General features: G+C 44.6%; 3 protein-coding genes across 4 annotated transcripts; 1 reads left to right on the top strand and 2 right to left on the bottom strand.

Annotated features, from left to right (window-relative positions):
* The first annotated feature begins 1,790 nt into the window (after positions 1–1,790).
* zbedx (zinc finger BED-type containing X) lies at positions 1,791–4,480 on the top strand. Its single transcript, XM_079176838.1, has 2 exons — positions 1,791–2,078; positions 2,396–4,480. Exons 1-2 carry the CDS (start codon positions 1,857–1,859, stop codon positions 4,124–4,126), a joined length of 1,953 nt encoding a protein of 650 aa, XP_079032964.1. The 5' UTR covers positions 1,791–1,856; the 3' UTR covers positions 4,127–4,480.
* A 1,026-nt stretch (positions 4,481–5,506) lies between these two features.
* Positions 5,507–8,855, bottom strand: aimp2 (aminoacyl tRNA synthetase complex interacting multifunctional protein 2). Of its 2 annotated transcripts, none has more exons than XM_079177891.1 (4): positions 8,719–8,855; positions 7,276–7,494; positions 6,666–6,900; positions 5,507–6,347 (listed from the first exon to the last, which is right to left on the bottom strand). In XM_079177891.1, exons 1-4 carry the CDS (start codon positions 8,731–8,733, stop codon positions 5,959–5,961), a joined length of 858 nt encoding a protein of 285 aa, XP_079034017.1. In that variant the 5' UTR covers positions 8,734–8,855; the 3' UTR covers positions 5,507–5,958. The 2 variants fall into 2 exon arrangements, with proteins under 2 accessions (XP_079034017.1, XP_079034016.1); XM_079177890.1 differs by having other exon boundaries at positions 8,605–8,854.
* A 7,021-nt stretch (positions 8,856–15,876) lies between these two features.
* Positions 15,877–17,962, bottom strand: pvalb8 (parvalbumin 8). The gene is made up of 5 exons (XM_079176915.1): positions 17,935–17,962; positions 17,484–17,551; positions 16,900–17,032; positions 16,479–16,588; positions 15,877–15,977 (listed from the first exon to the last, which is right to left on the bottom strand). Exons 2-5 carry the CDS (start codon positions 17,542–17,544, stop codon positions 15,952–15,954), a joined length of 330 nt encoding a protein of 109 aa, XP_079033041.1. The 5' UTR covers positions 17,545–17,551; positions 17,935–17,962; the 3' UTR covers positions 15,877–15,951.
* Between the last annotated feature and the right edge of the window lie 963 nt (positions 17,963–18,925).

Genomic DNA, 18,925 nt, shown 5'->3' with positions numbered 1-18,925 from the left:
ATCAAATGAATAAAGTAAAGTGAATAATGTGGCATAACATTTTAAGGGGAGGAAACAGTAGTGAGGAAAATATAATGAATGTGAATAACTTGCAAAATATCCATGTCTCACTCAAACTCTTCTCTCCCCTGCTTCTGACTTTGAACGTCTAGGCATAGCGGACGAATTGGTTTACAAAACATGCAAAAAGAAACACCAATCATCCTAACCGGACGAAAGACATGCTAAATGCATCTCTGGGCCAGATGGAAGGTTTTCAACTATAGCGGGGAAACACTTTCTTGGATAGTTTCGGCTGGCAAGGTGCCTCTGGCTTGATAGAAAACCTCTCTTGATGGTATTGCCAGCCTGGTTTCTGTGGAAATCTGGGTAATTTCACCGTGCAGTTCATCCTAGAATAAGAATTGGCTCTATTTTTTTTAATCACACTTATAGAAAGAACAGCTTTCACAAGTCAAACCACTGGAGGACACCTGAGAGTTCCCTGCAATAGTGTGAGCAGGAACAAAGAGAGGTATGAGGTTAAGACAAGGTCTGGTTGTGTGTGAAGCCGTTTGTACTTCTAGGCTACTATTTCTCAGAGTATCTGTCTCTCTTGTTTTAATTCCTTTGGGTAAGTTAGTGCCCCTTTAGAGCCAAGTTCCCACATGAATGAATGAGCAAGTACGTTCTGATCTTTAAAGATCCCTTCCAGACATATTTTAAAACGTATGAAAATACTCTACTTGGAATAAAAGTTTGTGTTATTTTCTGCAACAATGTTCAATTACCGTGTTAAAGATTATTCTATCTGCTCCTAGCACATTGAAAAACACAGAATCTACAGTATATGCAACTATGATTTGTTTCAAAATGTTTTACTAAACAAGACCTACCTCTCTGTAAAGTCCACTCTCAGTGTGTTCAAGTAATATGTATACGCTATACATACTGGACCATGATTGGCTCACGGACCAGCTGTGATGTCACAAGATCACGCTCATCTGTCCACATGTTAAACCTTTGCCCTTCAACGGATGAATGTGAAAACAGCATTATAGTGTAAAACTCTGCACACACATTATTATGCACAGTGAATCTAAAGCATCAAAGTGAAGAAGCAATCAGAGCAGCACAGTATTGAACAGAGGGGGACTTTAAATGCTATAAATATATTTATAATATAACAGAACAGTCAGCTGCAATGTTTTAATTTAGTGAAAGAATAAGCCCGTTAAACCAGCTGGACAATGTGCAACCCAACAGTTTGTTTTTGCCTTTTATGTATTTCAAAATTAAATATACAACTGTGATGGATAATGAAAAGTAATTTGATTCCTATTTCTTTGTTTCTGACTAATTATATTTTTTTCTTCTATTGCTGTTTTTTTTTTTAGTTGTGATTGCTGCTCAAACGGTAATTTAAATATTTTTGTATTTTCTCTATTGAATAAAACCTGACTGCATGTTTTATAATTCAATGTCTCAATTAAAACGTTGTGACTTCCGCTGCCCTGCAGGTGGCGCCAAACTCTAAGCGGCGCCTGGGAAAAAGGAAACGCTGGTAAAAGTACTCCCAGCGAATGTGAGTAAAAGTCACAAGGAGAGGACCGTGACGTAATGCAGAGCGCGCCCGTGTGTGTACGACGCATGCGCCCTCGCTCCACCGTGGCCATTCTCTCAATTGGCTGTCGCGGACTCTCAACGCGCATGTGCGAAAACGAAGAGTGACGACAGTGTCCGCTCCTCGTTCGCTCACTGGGCCACATCTGAACAAAGGCCTGCCCCTTTTCATGAGGATTTCGCTACCGCCATCGTTACTTTACGTGTAATCACGATTACTAAATTGGATTACGATACTTTTATTATATTTCAAGATGTCGACAACGGTGGAGATAATGTCCGAAATGCATGTTGATCTCCACGAAGGCAGCGGCGAGATCAAATCGGCCATGCATACTTGGCGTTATCGCCACCATTTCACGTACAAGGCAGATCAAGGGAAAAATATCATCGTCCAGTGTAATCTGTGTCTGCCGAGGGTTAACCTGCTCTCCACGTCGAAAACATCCACGTCAAACCTGAAGAAGCATTTAGACGTGAGTAACACTCGTCGATGCCCCTGTAATGACATCCCGTAACCGTCGGGTTCACGTTTTAAAGAGGTAATGAATGAATACTTCGTGACAAATAACGTTACATTGCAGCTGGGTGTTGATTACCGACTCGTGGCGCTGGAGGCTATTTATTTTTCTCCTTCGCTGGAAAAACAAAAGCAAATAATTTCACAAGTGGCATTTTGAGTTGTTTTTTTCTTTGCATGTTCAGTTTGATAAACTAATAGAAACTGAGAACATACAAATGGCACACGTCCAACAAACTGACATGAGCCCCTTGTGGGCGTTTCGTCCTGCAGAGAACCCACTTGGGCTGTGAAGCCAGGCCCGATGTCAAGAGGGGGAGGAAGAAAGAAGAGCTCAACGGCGAGGAGAGCCGGCACTGCCAACTCAAAAAGCTGAAAGCGGAAATCATCTCCAAGTGCATGACCCAAGCGAAGATCGACGAGCTGATTTTCAACTTCATCGTGGAGGACTGCCAGTCGTTTTACGTGCTCGAGCAGCCTGGCTTCAGGAAGCTGGTTTCGGGCTTAACTGGGGGGCTGAAGTCCATGGACAGGGTGACCTTGTTTACAAAGGTGGACCAGGGTTTCTCCAGGATGCGGGAGGAGCTGATGGCCAAACTCAGCAGCATCCTGTACGTGTGCACCACGGCCGACATCTGGACGGCCAACAACAGAAGCTTCTTCGGGATGACCTGCCAATGGATCGACAGGCATTCTCTGGAGAGGAAGTCCGCCGCCCTGGGGTTCGCCCGGCTGCAGGGCCGAATCACGCACGACACCATCGCCGGGCGGATACACGACATCCACGTGGCGTACAACATCGAGAGCAAAGTTCAGACCACGGTCACGGACAACGGCAGCCCCTTCGTCAGCGTGTTCAAGGAGTTCGCCTTGGACAGCCCGGAGAGAGACGACGACATCGGCTTCTACGAGAACGTGAGCGCCGTGCTGGAGGGCGAGCCGGAGCAGGACATGCTCCTGTTCCTGCCCACCGTGCAGCGCTGCGCGTCGCACACCCTGGAGCTCATCGTCACGGAGGACTTCTGGCAGGCCGTGTCCCAGGGGCCCATGTGCCAGCTGCATTACAGCACAATGGCCAAGGTGTACTCCCTATGGAGCAAATGCCACCACCTCCAGGTGGGCATGGACTCAGCGGAGGCGATCGGAAAGATGGCCCTGGTCGTGCCCGCCGTCATACGCTGGAACGTGGAGTACTGCGCCGTGCAGAAGATCGTCTCGCTCACCGAGCAGGAGCTGACGGAGCTGGGCGCCCGCCTGGAGGTCCCGCGCCTGCAGCCGGAGGAGATGGCCTTCCTCAAAGAATACGTGACCGTGTTCCACCCGCTCGCTTTTGCACTTGAACTTTTCCAAGCGGAGCAGAAGTGCTACCTGGGTCTGGTCATCCCGACCGTGCTCAGTCTGAAGAACAAGCTAAACGAGCAGAAGGATTCGGCGACCTACTTCGGCGACGTCATCGGCGCCATCGTGGTGGCCATCGACGCGCGGTTCCAGGAGCTGTTCGCCAGCACGGAGGCGAAAATTGCGACGGCGACGACGCCGCAGTTTCGCCTGTGGTGGATGGCCGCCTCCGACCGGGAGGAGATGTGCTCCCTGCTGGCCACAGAGGCCTCCCTGATAGATCCCAGCAACATCATCGAGGCCGACACCATCCGGAGCGTGTCGACCATCGAGTCGGAAGACGACTTCTTCAGCTACGGGTCGGTGAAGCCCGCCATTCAGATCCTGCAACGGGGCGTGATGGAGGAGATCCGCAAGTACGTCGAAGGAACGGGGAAGAGCCTCGAGTGCCTTCAGGACTTCCCCAGGATGAAGCAGCTCTTCCTGAAATACAACACCACGCTGCCGTCCACGGCCCCCGTCCAGCGCCTCTTCAGTCAGAAAGGCAACCTGGTCACCTCGCAGAGGAACTTCCTGACCGACGACTACTTTGAACGCATTCAACTTTTGAGATACAACAGTCACATGTGCGCATTAGACGGTGTGCGTCTCCTCTCGGCCTTTTAATTGATGCAGAAACAAACCATATTGTGCTAAAAAAAGAAGAAGAAACATTTCAGAAAAAAAACCCTGAGCAATATTTTATTTCTGACAATTTAGCCCGTACGTGTTAATATTCTTCCCGTATCTTGTTTGATGGGCACAGCATACATTATATCACCCCGACTCCTGAATGGCTTAATGAAAATACCGTAATTGACAATCATGGACAGTGACATTCGAGGACCGCATATACTAACAAAAGCATCTTTCTATCTGTGCTATTGTTGTGATTTGAAGTAGCCACAGGGTTAAACTGAAGTGATTTTTGTCTTTCAGTTCAGTTAGTTTTTTCTACAGGTGCTCAATGAGAATGCATCTCCTGTCTGTATGTTTTATATCATATATAAAGAGACAAGGAAAGAGACTTTTCTGTTTTTTGCAGTTTGTTAACAAAAGTAATTGGATTAGAGAAGCGCATCAACAGATACTGATCACCGTTTTTTTTTAAAGAAGTCGGTGTTCGTGTCACACGTCACAAATTGCAGTGCTGCAGAGTCCCCACGTGTATTCAACGCATGTCACATGCACATGTCAGTTAAAAGCGTTGGTCTTGTCAGACAGCTGCCTGGAGACCAGCAGGAGGCTGTGAGAGCACACAAGCACACTCAAACACAGACTCTGCGAGGGCCAGAGCTGACATGACAACTTCTGAAGATGTCAAACCCAGAGAGCGTGAAATGCCCTGGGATTTCCTTTTTCTTCTTTTTGACACCATTGCATGTGTGCATTTTCATGTATGTATTCTAGTCTTTCTTTGACTGCCAGAGAGATTTAGGTTTAAAACTCTCCTGCTGTGGAACTGCTCTAAAGTCTGCTCTGCTTGTGTTGAGTCCTACTGTTCAGTAGGATGCAGACATTTAAAACTGAGAGCTTAATATTCAACATTCTCAGTAATACAAATTCAGTTGAAGATTTAGAGATCGACCCATAATTCCCTTACTTTGCATTTGCTTTAGTATCCTCCTCACTGTGTTAATGTGCTCATTTGCTGCCGTCGTCCAATGACAACACTGGAGCACTCGGTAGGGAGAACACAGATTGCCACCAGATATTTTACACTGTCCAGAGACATGGAAGCCAGGTAAAGATATTTCTAAAATGTGATTTTTTTCCCCCTACCTTCCACTTCTTGTATGGTGCCACCCTGACTCTGGATCAGCAGGTGAAGGAAGTTACTGAACGATTACATTATCTTCAAACTATCTGACAATCCTGCCACCTGTTGGACACAGAGGTGCACTTCAGTAAAAGACACGTTTGTTTTTTGAAGGAAATTTGCTATTAAAGTGATCGAACATTCAAATAAAACAAACCCCAGGCCCCAGCTCAAAGTTTGATCCAAAGTGGTAGTTTTAATGATTTCAAATAAAACAACGGTGCAAAGGATTACCCATGAAAACACCCAGTAATACCTGTCAGCACACACATTTAGAACAGGGTCATGTTAGGCACAAAGTGGGTGGAAAGTGTACAGAGTGTGTTACTTCTGTCAGTACCTTTTGATTTAATCCGTCACCAAGCCCTCGTCTTTACTGTCCTCCCATGCTTCCTCCCTTGCTCCCTAAGAATCCCTTTGTTATACAAAAGCAACATGGCAGAGACAAATATGTTACTTTCACACTCAACCATAATGCTTCTACTGAGTCTTCGTCAGTTCTGTGATATATTACAGTAAGGAGGGAAGCATTAGAGGGTGTTCCAGACACGGCCGGGATATTTTAATAATCTAGTGCCCTTCTCTCACTTTGCTCGGGTAAGACACCCTTTCTGGTTTCTGGTCCCGTGACGGCCCCCGGTCACTTCAGAAATAGCTTGGCAGGGCTGAAGTGGCCCAGGTTCTCACAGGACTTGATCCAGCGCTGGACGTTAGCGGGAGTAGAGGAGGCGGAGCCGCTTTGCAGCACGCAGCAATAGCAGGCGATGTCGGCCAGGGAGAACTCGGGCCCGGCCAGCCAGGGGCCGCGGCCCAGAGCGGAGTTGAGGGCCCGCAGGACGGCGGCCCGCTCCTTGGCGCTGCCCTCCGCCAGCTGGAAGAAAGCCGTGTCCACCCAGCTGTCCACCAGCGTGGCCACGGCCGGGTCACTTGGGAAGGGAGACAGCAGCTTGAAGAGGAAGCGCGCCACGTTGGCCTCGCCCTCGACGGGACACATGTTCTGGACGCTGAACTTCATCTGCAGTTTGGGGACTGTGATGTGTGCAAAAGGATAAACATGTTTACAGGTAAACAAGGGCACAAGCATTTACCCCATCCATGTCAACATGCCAGTTATTGATAACATGAACGCAACACTTAGAAATAGCATTCCTAAAACACAATGACTGTATTTGTTTTATAATCTAACCGCCTACACACCGTAACAAAACTCAACTAAATTATCCAGCATTGTTGTGGAGCTCCTTGCTAGTTATTTACCAGGGCCGTGTGGCACCAGCGTATAAAGCTGGTTCAGGTATAGTATGGACATACTGTCTGTTTTCATTCACTACAATATTTGTGAATTACCATCTTTCCATATGAGGGTGAAGCCCAGCTGGAACATCTGGCGGGCATAGCTGTCTGCGTGGCGCGGGCCGAGGCAGGACAGGAGCTGTGGCGGCACGCTGGCGGCTGAGGAGTGGACGTGGACGGTGGAGAGCACTCTATAGCGCTGACACAGCACACTGTGGAGCACCAGCAGGGTCAGAGGGGGCTGCGCCGGGTTGGCGTTTATGACGATGTCTCGGAGAGCACCGAGATCCTTGTGACATAAACAAGATAACAAGGTAAATAGTCGAATCCTCCGAAAATAAATGACGTATTACGATATGTGTCTACTCTAACTAGGACAATGCAGCATGCAAACAGGCTGCAATCAGTCCACACCGTCAAATGTGCTTCAAGACACATTCCAATACAAACAGGTTGTGCAGGTTAGCACGGTATTAATCACTTCTAATGACAGTTATGATGGGCGTGATCAGGAAAACACCTACAGACTGCTGACCCAGAGAAAATAAAGTCAAAGTATGTCAGTAGCAAGAAACAGAGGTTCTGCCAGTACATGCAGGATATCACTTTAGTATAACACTCACTAGTTAAACTGAATTCACTAGTTTTATGCCGAGACTCTCACCTTGCCCAGAAGCGTGTCCAGGTCTGTGACGCCTTTGAAGGTTGTGGAGGTGGGGCTTTGGGATGAGAGGCTGCTGCTGACTGTAAGGTCCAGATCGGCATCTGGAGTGGACACCGTCTTGGCCAGGCCCTCCACGGCTGCCTTCAGCTCGTACAGCTTCCTCATGATCTCATCCTGTCGGGCCTCCAGAGCTTTGACTGCAGGGTCCACTTCGCCATTCTGGGGAGACAGAAAGAGTCGCTCGTTTTTGGGCTGAAACCGCAAATGGGAATTTGATATTTGAGCACAATCCTGCAGCAGTTTAACAACCTGGGTGTTAGCTGGTGTCCCAACATTTAACAGTTTTAGCACAGATAACAGATTCAGTATTGAGAACATATTTAACATATCCCAGGTCTATGGTGGTTGGGTTATAAAGGCTACTGGTAATTTGTGCCACAATGTCTACTCCAGATTAAAGTCAACACTGAACAACACACTGCAGGGTTAGAGGAAGTACTCAGACACACAAGTAAAAGTATTAATATCAGACTGTAGTAATACTCAATTACAAGTAAACGTCCTGCATTAAAAATATTACTTATCGATATGAAATATTAGCAAAATGTAAGTTAAGTATCAAAAGTAAATGTACTCATGCACTTATATTTACAGTATTAATATTGCTGATGCTGTTAAGTGTAAGTAACATTTTATTGTGACAGTTTTATACAACGTTACCATCGGTTATATAGTTTAATCTATAAAAATGAATCATGTTATGTCTATTACAATGCATGTATATATTTGTACGTGTAAAGTAACTAGTCATAGCTGTCATATTAATGCAGTGGAATAACAAGTAATAAAAAAAATAACTTTAAATTGAAGTGCAGCACGAGTATAAAATGGCATGAAATAGAAATACTTAGACTAATGGTAGAAAACTGTATTTAAGTAATGTTACAGTAACCTGTTAAGGACCATGGGAAGACATGCCATCATGATGTGCACTAAGGATTAGTAATAACGACAGTGTAAGCATATACAACGAAAACGGACTAATATACTCAAATATAAAAACATTAACATACCATATTCATCTTTAAACGTCGGAACAGTGGATAAGTGCAGTAACGTTAGTTGTTGCATCAGCCACAACTGAGCTCATTTTCCTTTCAAGCTAACTTGGCTAGCTAGCTAGCTTGGATAAGGTAAGCTAATGCTAACACACCGCGCGAGATGCACAGTTATCAAAACGAGTTCTGGGCAACAACGAGGGCAAAATAAAACCTAACCGACAGACAAAAAACAATCAACCGTGTCGAAATTAAATCAGTTAAGAGTTACCTGAAGCGCGTGCTCAGACGTGCTGCTGTTTCCTTGCTGCGCGTGGACATTTGGTAAGTTGTACATGCAGGTTGGTAAATCTGTCGTTATGTGGCCCCCACAGACGGGCTTTACCTGGTACATGGACATGGCGGAGGACAGCTGGTGCTCTGTCAGAGACAAACAGTTTACTACAAAATCCAGAACACAGACGTCTTCTTTTGGGGTTGTGATGTTGACAGGCAGCAGCAGCGGCCACCGACGCTCACGTTCACACAGGAAGGAGGCCGCGGTGACCTCACATCCGGTGAAGGTAAAAGTAGTTATATGAATTCGTTTGGGATTAGACAGTAAAGGACCTTTTCATACACTGTTTTAATATTCACACTGTGGTGTTAAAAACATCCACATTCACAGTTACATCGCTCTCCGCCACATCTCTCGCTGCGCGTGTCATCGCACGTGCACTAGAGGGCGCCACAATATAACTTCTCACATTCCCATTTCTGTAAAATGATTGCGGGAGGTCAGCAGTCAACAGAGGAGTCGGTCGGACTTGAATGAACTTCTGCACTTAACCATGACTCAAGTAAGGCAGACTGATTCAAAGATGATGATGCAAAGTAAGGTTTAATCTGTGGAGTCGTGAAATAATCATAATAATAAATAATCTCGTGTGCATTTTCTTCTAAGCTACAAATAGTTCAGTCCATAAACTCAAATAAATACGTTTTTACTAATAAATATATATTAAAAAGTTTTCTTTTTCAATTATTCCATACAGAATGGTATAATCAATAAGTATGTGATACCATTTTAAAATATGTATATTTGTATGTGTATATGAATGTGACTTTTGTTTAAACCTTGTGTGTGAGCTTGCATGTGCACAACTGTGTATGTGTGATGATACAAGTCTGTTAGTCAACAGTCTATAGTCACCTGTAGTACCTCATCTTTAAGGACAGATTAGCAGGAATATAAATAAGAGATAATGTGACATTTCTTTCCATATATACATTACTATAGTCTATCATGACAGTTAATATGTAGTAGAGTTTTGTACCTTGTGACTCATGCAGTCTGTCTGCTTTTTGTTTTCTCGTGTCTCGCCTGACATCACCATCACTGTGATCTCCTGGGTTCATAGACAAAGTTTTTTTTTAGATGTGGCTGCTTCAGTCCTACAGCAGTCAACCTGTAACACAGATCAAAATCAATTAGCTCAGTCTGGCCTCTGTTATTCAATCACAAGGGATTGAGTCAAACCTGGCAGCTCTGCCGAGGTAATGGTCGGATCTGATGGCCAGAGTAAGACCCGGGAAAGAAACTGAGACTGTACGGAGGGAGCTGAAACCTGACAGTTCAGTAGTTCTCTAAATCATGTAGGGACAAGGGACGTGGAAGTCTGTCCTGTCAGGCTGTGGGTAACATGGGTGTAGGGTGGGGAGTGACAAAGGCCTTGTTGGTGCTGTCAGTTACAGTCTTACTGGATCACCGACATAGATAAACAATGTGTGAACTGATGCAATGAATACTTTACTTAGAGACGCTTACACTGCCTTCGAGGAATATAGTTAGTCATTTTGGGAAATACACTTATTGGCTCTCCGGCAGAGAGTTGAATAAGATAACTAATTCCATTTGTAAACTCCAAAACGTAAATCAAACGTTTGCTTTGAACGCGTCTTATAAATTGGACGTGGTACACAGGTTCAGTGTAGTTATTGAATCTCACTAACTTGAATATTAATATCACAGTTAAGATGCACTATGGGGCATTAAGTTCATAGAAGGAACCATCATATCACTGTACATGTGGAGTACTCAGTCCATAGGTGTGCTGGGAAAGGATGACGTTGATACTCAAGGCTTGTTGTTGTTGGTTATTTGAACAGCTTTAAAGAGATTATAGGCATGTACTCATTTGTAGGTGTAATATTAGTCGATGACTACACACTTTGACTGTAAACTACATTTTAGGACGCAGACGAGTAATGTCTGAGCTTCTGATCGCACCACGCGTGTAATGCAAGTTTATGAAGCATGTAAGTGCTTTCGTGGCATTTGTTGTGTGGTGTTTACTGACCGAACTCCACCGGGACGCAAACGTCCTCTCCAATCATTTGCGTTTGCCTCCATTATAGTCAAAGTATGTTTGTCCAGGACTCTCGCCATCTTACGTTATTGTGCCCTCTCATTTGGGAAAAGTCAGCAAAGTACCCGTCTACCTCTCCACGACAGCCATTACTCAGTCTGAGGGTGAGTCAGCACGTGTGACAGCTGTTCAGGGGATTAGGCAGGGTGTGGCTTTTAGTTGCAAACTTAAGTCGAGTGAATAGATGTGTGTATATATATATATATATATATAAATAAAACATCAATTAGCGGATATGTAAACAATACGCTCAAGGCAGGGTGGAAATAGATTTCTAGAAATCGCCTTCCACGAAGGCCCTGTGTGTATCAGGGGTGGCCATTGATATGTGCATGGCCTATCATTCATTAATGAAGGGAAGCTGCACGCAGACATCATAGGCAAAGGCTTAGGACTAATGCTTGTTGGGGAACAGAGGCAGTGCTGTCATCCCCTGCATTATGGATGGAGTTCCTGCACAGAGCTCACAAAGCCCATTCAGTCTATCCTAACACGGCAGTTAAATCTTTCACGACGTTCCTCCCTGTTCAGACTATCAGGTAGCAACGTCTCTGAAACCTCCAGGCTCCGAAAGAGCGTGGAGCGAGTCAAAATATGAGCAGTGTTTGTCACGGCAGGCCGCTGGACGCACGGCGGACGTCCAAATGGTTCAACTTCCTTTCGCCGCGTTTGCTTGAGCACTTGGGTTTGTTATCCGTTGAAGATGGGGTGCACATTAAAGTTTCACACAGACTTAATCAGTAAGGGGAGCCTGACACTCCTTTCTTGATATGAGTTTTTGGTGACAATGAAGCGAGGACATCAATTATTGAAGAGACAAGCAGACGAGGCCCATGTGTCCATCCTCAAGTGCCCATCCAGACCAATCGCATTGGTACAGGATTAGCAGTCCCACAAAACGTTTCAATATAAAAGCCAGTTAAGTTCAAGTGAAGTAAAAGTAAGTTAATCGTTAAGTCAAGTTGGCTGGCTTACTTTATTTCTTCCTAATCCTTTGTTTGTTACCTAATGCAGCATCCTAACATTTGAAGGTTACTACTGCTACTGTTACCAATACCACTTCCACTATGACCTGTACTGCTGAATTCAGACCTGATGACATCTCAAGTGCATTTTTTTGTAACCTTAATTCTTAGAATGCAAAACAACACCCTCATTGATCACATGGATGGTGTAGAATAGATACGGTTTGTAGTGTAAGGAATATTCCTCATCCCCAAAATATATTCTAATTGCATGAGCCTCAGAACATGTACCTGGATTTACTCTACTGCTTAAGATTTCACTTCAGAATAAAATGGCTGTTTTATTCCCATCAACAGAATAAATAGTTCAAAGGAACTCAGCTTTTAATGTGCGTTACATACTCAATGTCCAACCTGCAGTCCAATATGAGCAAAATGTTGTTTTGTCATTTTGCTCATATTGTCAGCCCCCCGGGACTGTCAGAGCTAAGCTGACCTAGAGAGAAACAGAGCTACACAGACAGAGCTAGTCTCTCTCTCTCTCTCTCTCTCTCTCTCTCTCTCTCTCTCTCTCTCTCTCTCTCTCTCTCTCTCTCTCTCTCTCTCTCTCTCTCAATTTCAATTCAATTCAATTTGCTTTATTGGCATGAACGTTTAGAAACGGTATTGCCAAAGAATCAGAACAATTAAACGTACAATAATATAATACACAATAATATTAATACACAATAACATTAACACAACATCTAGAAGTGATTATTAATTATATATATACTGTATATATACACTCTCTCTCTCTCTCTCTCTCTCTCTCTCTCTCTCTCTCTCTCTCTCTCTCTCTCTCTCTCTCTCTCTCTCTCTCTCTCTCTCTCTCTCTCTCTCTCTCTCTCTCTCTCTCTCTCTCTCTCTCTCTCTCTCTCTCTCTCTCCGCCCTTGAGACCAGGTAATCTGCTTGTCACATTATCATGTTCTGCTGTCCCACCGCAGCACATCCAGCAGTGTCGACCTGTTGGCTCACATTTCCTTCCTGTTTACCACTCGCTTCTCTTGACCCGCAGGGGTCACTGCTACGTTGTGTGTCCTGTGGCTAGTGTTACCTACTGGCTTCCCCAACCTTGCCCCACTTTCAACCGTGCACCTGCGCAGAGAAGGAAGTATCTCTCCCTCTGAGTGTGTTGTTATCCGAGCTTCTCCTTGCTTTTTCGACAAAGCTGGGCCGACCATGCTAGTGCATGCTAGTGCATGTGAGCGTGTCCCACTGGTTAGTTAATGACGTGCCGACCAATAGCGTGGTCACGGAAGCCTAGCATCCACCCTCCGGTTCCGTTTCAGGTCAACACTGTCAGTTCTTTGGCTGTTGCACTGTTAGCGCTGTTAGCATCGTTAGCTGCGAGCCGACGACCTGTTTGAGCTGTCACCACGTTTGAGGCAATAGATATGCTCTGAATTTTGTATTGAGCACTTTTTAGTCCCACGGCTGCACTTTAATTGCAAAATACACAACAATTTACACAAATTGGCAGGTGAAAGGTCATTCATTTCCATGTAAGAGTTGTACGTGAGCATATGCAGCAGCGTATGGTAAGGAGTTCATGAGTGATCGAAGACAAAGTAGTTAACAATCCATTTATTTAATTAAATAAATACAGGTCCTACCGAGATTTGAACTCGGATCGCTGGATTCAGAGTCCAGAGTGCTAACCATTACACCATAGAACCCTTGTGCATCGTGTGTGTAAAAGTAGCACTAAGTTGACATATCCTTGAATTTTACCAAAGGCACGGGTACAGCAGCCCCCAGACAGCGTCCTCAACTTGGAAGTCAGCAACTTTGAGCACGTGCTTGCGTCCGTGGAGCACACGCGACTGTTGGCAGGTCCACTCTCTTGCACGTGTCAGCTGGCGACCGTTAACTGCAGGTAAAGTCCACCTGGTGTCATGATACTCTTAAACATTATTTAAAGGTCTGAAGGCAGAAAACGAAATAAGTTGGAAATCAGTCGAAAAACATTTAATTTATGTTAGCACCGTTAGCTGCGAGCCAGCGACCAGCTGTCGCCACGTTTGAGGCAATAGATATACTCTGAATTTTGTATTGAGCACTTTTTAGTCTCTGGTTTTAGTCCCACGACTTTGATTTCAAAATATATAACAATTTACACAAATTGGCAGGTGAAAGGTCATTCATTTCCATGTAAGAGTTGTACGTGAGCATATGCAGCAGCGTATGGTAAGGAGTTCATGAGTGATCGAAGACAAAGTACTTAACAATCCATTTATTTAATTAAATAAATACAGGTCCTACCGAGATTTGAACTCGGATCGCTGGATTCAGAGTCCAGAGTGCTAACCATTACACCATAGAACCCTGATGCATCGTGGCGTGTAAAAGTAGCACTAAGTTGATATATCCTTGAATTTTACCAAAGGCACGGGTACAGTAGCCCCCAGACAGCGTCCTCAAATTGGAAGTCAGCAACTTTGAGCGCGTGCTTGTGTCCGTGGAGCACACGCGACTGTTGGCAGGTCCACTCTCTTGCACGTGTCAGCTGGCGACCGTTAACTGCAGGTAATGTCCACCTGGTGTCATGATACTCTTAAACATTATTTAAAGGTCTGAAGGCAGAAAACGAAATAAATCGGAAATCAGTCGAGTATATATATATATATATAAGGACACACAGGCAGTATGGGCCTGGCTGAATAAGGAACACTATCATTATTACAGCAGACCATCTGAATCAAGCAGCAGTCAGTGTGACTACACATCCTGCACTGGTGACTACGACCTCATGCTAATATCAGGGTATGCCCCATAGTTCTGAGTAGCAGGTGTCTGCTGTAATAGTCAGGTTCCCCCTGTAATATACAGGTAATTGAAATGACACAAAGCTGGAACCACTGCAAGAACGCTTGTTGCTCTGTATTTTGGCGCCTCTAGTGGGTGGGTAAATAGGGAAGTAGTAGTTAATTTTAATCCCATGAATCCTGTAAGTGCTATTTAAAGTCTCTCGGAGGGAGGATGCGGAGCTGTTCGATGGTCAGTCTTCTGTCTGAGAGTTTGTGTGAGTGTAATAATTCTCCTTTTAATATATCCTGAGCAAGCTCTCCTGAGCTATCAAAGCAAACCTGGTAAAGGAGTACATGTGAGGCTAGCATCCACAGCTATAGCTTTCTGCAGAGTTTGCAATCTTCTGTGCATCGCACACATCTACACGCTCACACTGGTGCATATATTAACATCCACCCTGATGTGGGTTCATGTGTACATTTGGGATTATGTGTGCTGGCATGGAGCGCCGTCTGTGTCTGATCTCATATTTGATTTTTGCAAATTCATTAGGATGTGTGTGTGTTTTTTGTTGCTCTAGCCTGAGACACACCAAGGCTCAGCTGGGTTTATTTACATAGCTGAGGTCAGGTGTCACTCGATCCAGTCGCAGTGACACTCAGGTGGTCATCAAGGTCACCGCCTCTGCTTTTTCCCTGTGCTAGCTCTATGAATCTATAAACTCTCTCTCACACACACACACACACACACACACACACACACACACACACACACACACACACACACACACACACACACACACACACACACACACACACCTGTACTGTATGTGTACCCTGTGTTTACAGGACACGTTTTACTTCTCATCACACTTTATGACATTTAGCCTCATTTACCGCTGTGTTGGGTAAGTGGAGACATAAGGACATGTGTGTTTGTTTTGTTCATGGGCACATCTGGATCAGCATGTGGATATACGGATTCCCACTTCATAAAAGTTAATGAGACGGTCTTGTGCTTATGAAACAATTCAACACTCCTTGATCGCTACTACTTGATCGCCATACTGTGTATTCTTCCTGCCATGCCACCTTGTGTCACCTCAAACTCAAAGACATTCAGAAACACACAAGGATGTTGAATATAAATAAGGAAAAATAGCTCCAAGATTTGGATTTTATTCTTTTATTTTCTGAGTAATTTGGGAAATTTTACATTTATTTGGGAAATACAGCTTTGTGATATGTTTAAAACATATGAAAAGAAAAACTCTCAAATAATAATGTGAATGTGGATGACTGTGGACCGGAACAAGTCTTTAAAAAAAAAAAAGAGATTCAAAAGTTTTTATCTAACCAGATGGAAAATGATTAAACTAAGTGAGCCCTTGAAGCAGTGGAGGAGGGGCGGGTTGAGGGGGGTCAGATCGACCTGGAGCGATGGAGTCCAGTTGTTTAAGACAAGACCATGGCCTGGAACTCTGAGGAGACAAGAAACACAAATTGATCAGATGATTATTTACCACATCGGTCTGACACCTAACTCTAAAATATGCATTTTATATTTAGTAATGCAACAGATATGACCCATTAGAGAGAGCATGGCGGTGCAAAACTTCACTTAACATTTCATTAACACGATAAGTCTAACAAACTAAAATGTAAAATCCCAGATGGTCAATAGAAACATTGTTGAGGTGTCAGTTTTGACCTGTAGGACAGAAAAGGTGTGTGGGGACTTGGAGCAGGTCATTATGATTGCTGCTTGTTTGATTTTAGTCCTGGAATATATAACTGTCTTACTTTAAAGCACCCTGAAACACCAGCCTTCCCTCGAAATACAACACATTTAGTCAATCTGTATTCTATTTAGAAAGGTCAAATGTGGAGAGTTGTTTCCTAAAGCGTCGTGGTTTCTAGTTACGCATACACACACATGCATGTCTGGCATAATATATCACATATGGGGTGCATCCGCTCACCGTCTGCTCCAATCCGGCCGTCGCTATCGTCGTCAGCAGCACACAGGAATTCCTTCGTCTCCTTGTCGGACAGAATGCGTGCCCCAGGGGAGAACCTCTGGAGGAAAAACCTGGCGTACACAGAGAGACACAAGTTAGAGGTAACAACTGGACGCACAGCAACAGCCACAAAGCAAGAAGTCAGGGGCTAACACTGAGACCCAGCCTGTACACATTTTAGTCTCTTATCAGTCCCTGTAACATATCAGCCCTGTAAAGTAAAAAAAAACTAATGATGGACGGGCACACCCTTTACTACATCATCATGAAAATAGGATTATTTTCCATGAAGACATCTAATCTCTACTCCCGTTTTAGGATCCTTTACATCCTGGGCACAATATATAAATGGCTGTAGTTAGTGAACTGGCTGCTCGCTTACTTGAGTTCTTCCTCCTCAACAAAACCGCTGCCATCATTGTCCAGGATCCCGAAAACCTTCTTCACTTCCTGGGGGCTCTTCTTGGTGAGGCCGCACAGCTGGAAAAACTTCCTGGGGCAGAAGGAGTCCGGTGCTGGAGGCGAATAGAGAGAGCAGAGTCAGGAACTTCAACGTTTAGTGTCGGTTCAAACACTAGAAACACGACAATGACTGACGTGGTATTACTAAGTGTGACACACAGTACATAGTATGGAGAAAATATTGCTCCTGAATCAGTTTGGGGAGCAAATCTTTAATAATCCTTCTCCTCCAGTGATAATAATACGAACAGGATCATATCTAGTCTCTCTTTAGCTTGTGGCTTGTGCCCAATTGATGCTCAAGAAATCTCTTAACCTGCACCTCAGGTTATTCTGTACTTCAATTTTAATGCCAACATTTTGCAGTCTTCCAGTTGGCCATCAAATAGAGACAACCCTATAGACTGAGCAGGCTCCAGTAGAAAGACTGTATAGAACTAAAGAAATAAAAAAAAATAAAGATCTATCAAAGAGAGCAATAATGATATTGGTGGAAGACGATACCTTGGCAGTCCTTGATAGCACAGTCGATGGCATCAGCGGAAAGGATAGATGAGAGCGACATTTTGTTCCTGTAGGAGGAACAATCATGGTGAATTATTAACACATGTAGCCGGGTACAGAAGCGAACCCTCTAACTTGACACTGATGGAGAGTAAAATGTGTCCAGGTGTCAACACTGACATTGAGAAGACAGTGGCCATGAAAGTCAGCATGTATATTAATCTTTCTTCTCCGTTAAATAACGTCTCATCCGATGAATTAAATGTGATGGAAATAACTTTTATGGAAAATAAGTACCCAATTGTTTCACCTGTCATCTAACTAGCAGCCTCTAAAGTGCTCTGAATACACAGGAGCCAGAAAATCCACATCTGCAAAAGTCTTTCAAAGCAAATGAAAGTCAGCCACTTCCCATCAGCAGCGTCCTCTCTGAATCCACACAGCGACTTACCGCGTTTAGGGGGTTCTCGTCCGGTTGGTGATCCAGCAGAGAGGAAAAGCGATGTGGTGACTGCTGTACGTCAAGGCGGATTTATATAGGTCTGACTGCAGTGACAAAAGGGATTGCTTGAGTTACCTGTCTATGGATCAAATTCTAACTGCCCGCCCCAGATCCGATTTCCCAGCTAACTAATTAACCTTTACTATTTATAACGCCCAGGGTCAGAGAGACCGGAGCGTGGACATCATGTAGCACCCTTGGAAATAGCAAATTAAGTTAAAAAGCGTGTTAGTCTCCCCATCCACCACACCCTCCTCTTATCCCAGCGCCCCTCCTCCTCTCACCTCTAGAATTATACAGTACAGTAAATGCAGGGAGGCTGTAATGTAACTGCAAGCTCTCTCTCCTTTTCTCCCTCTCTTGCTGTTTCACCCCCCCCCCCCCCCACACACACACACACACACACACCCTTTCATGCAGATATCCTTTTACAGGCAGCAGTCCCAAAACGAGCACATCTGAGCCATATCCCGCTGCATCTATGCCCCTATCATTGCATTTGAGGTGAGTTATGGGAAATGATATGTCAGCTGAAGTTGACATTTTTCGTGGCATATTTGGACCGTGTGTGTCTCATGTTAATGCGGGAGCATGTGAGATTATTGAGTCGCCTAAGAGGTCGGCCCATACACAACCTCTTTCTGGGGTTTTCACCCTGCCCAGATCTGCCTGGACATTAAAAAAAGCCTAGTTGCTCAGACGCAGATTCACAACAGATGGAGTTCAGATTATTTGCAACCAAAACTGAAATAACATTAAACACACCGGCCTGCTCATCACTGAATGTCAGGGACGCCGGTGCTTTGTAACCTTCTCACTCTCTCAAACTGACGTGGGGACATCCTCGCTAAATTGCTTTGTCAACTGTGCTGATTAAGGGACCCGAGGTCACCCTCTGCTGTCGGTGTCCCATCCTGCCTCAATGGTGTTGATGATGCAT

This window comes from Pholis gunnellus, assembly GCF_910591455.1.
Source record: "Pholis gunnellus genome assembly, chromosome: 17".
In the NCBI taxonomy this organism is placed as follows: Eukaryota; Metazoa; Chordata; class Actinopteri; order Perciformes; family Pholidae; genus Pholis; species Pholis gunnellus.
The sequence above is the reverse complement of the archived record's forward strand: the minus strand, read 5'-3'. Positions and strand labels throughout refer to the sequence as shown.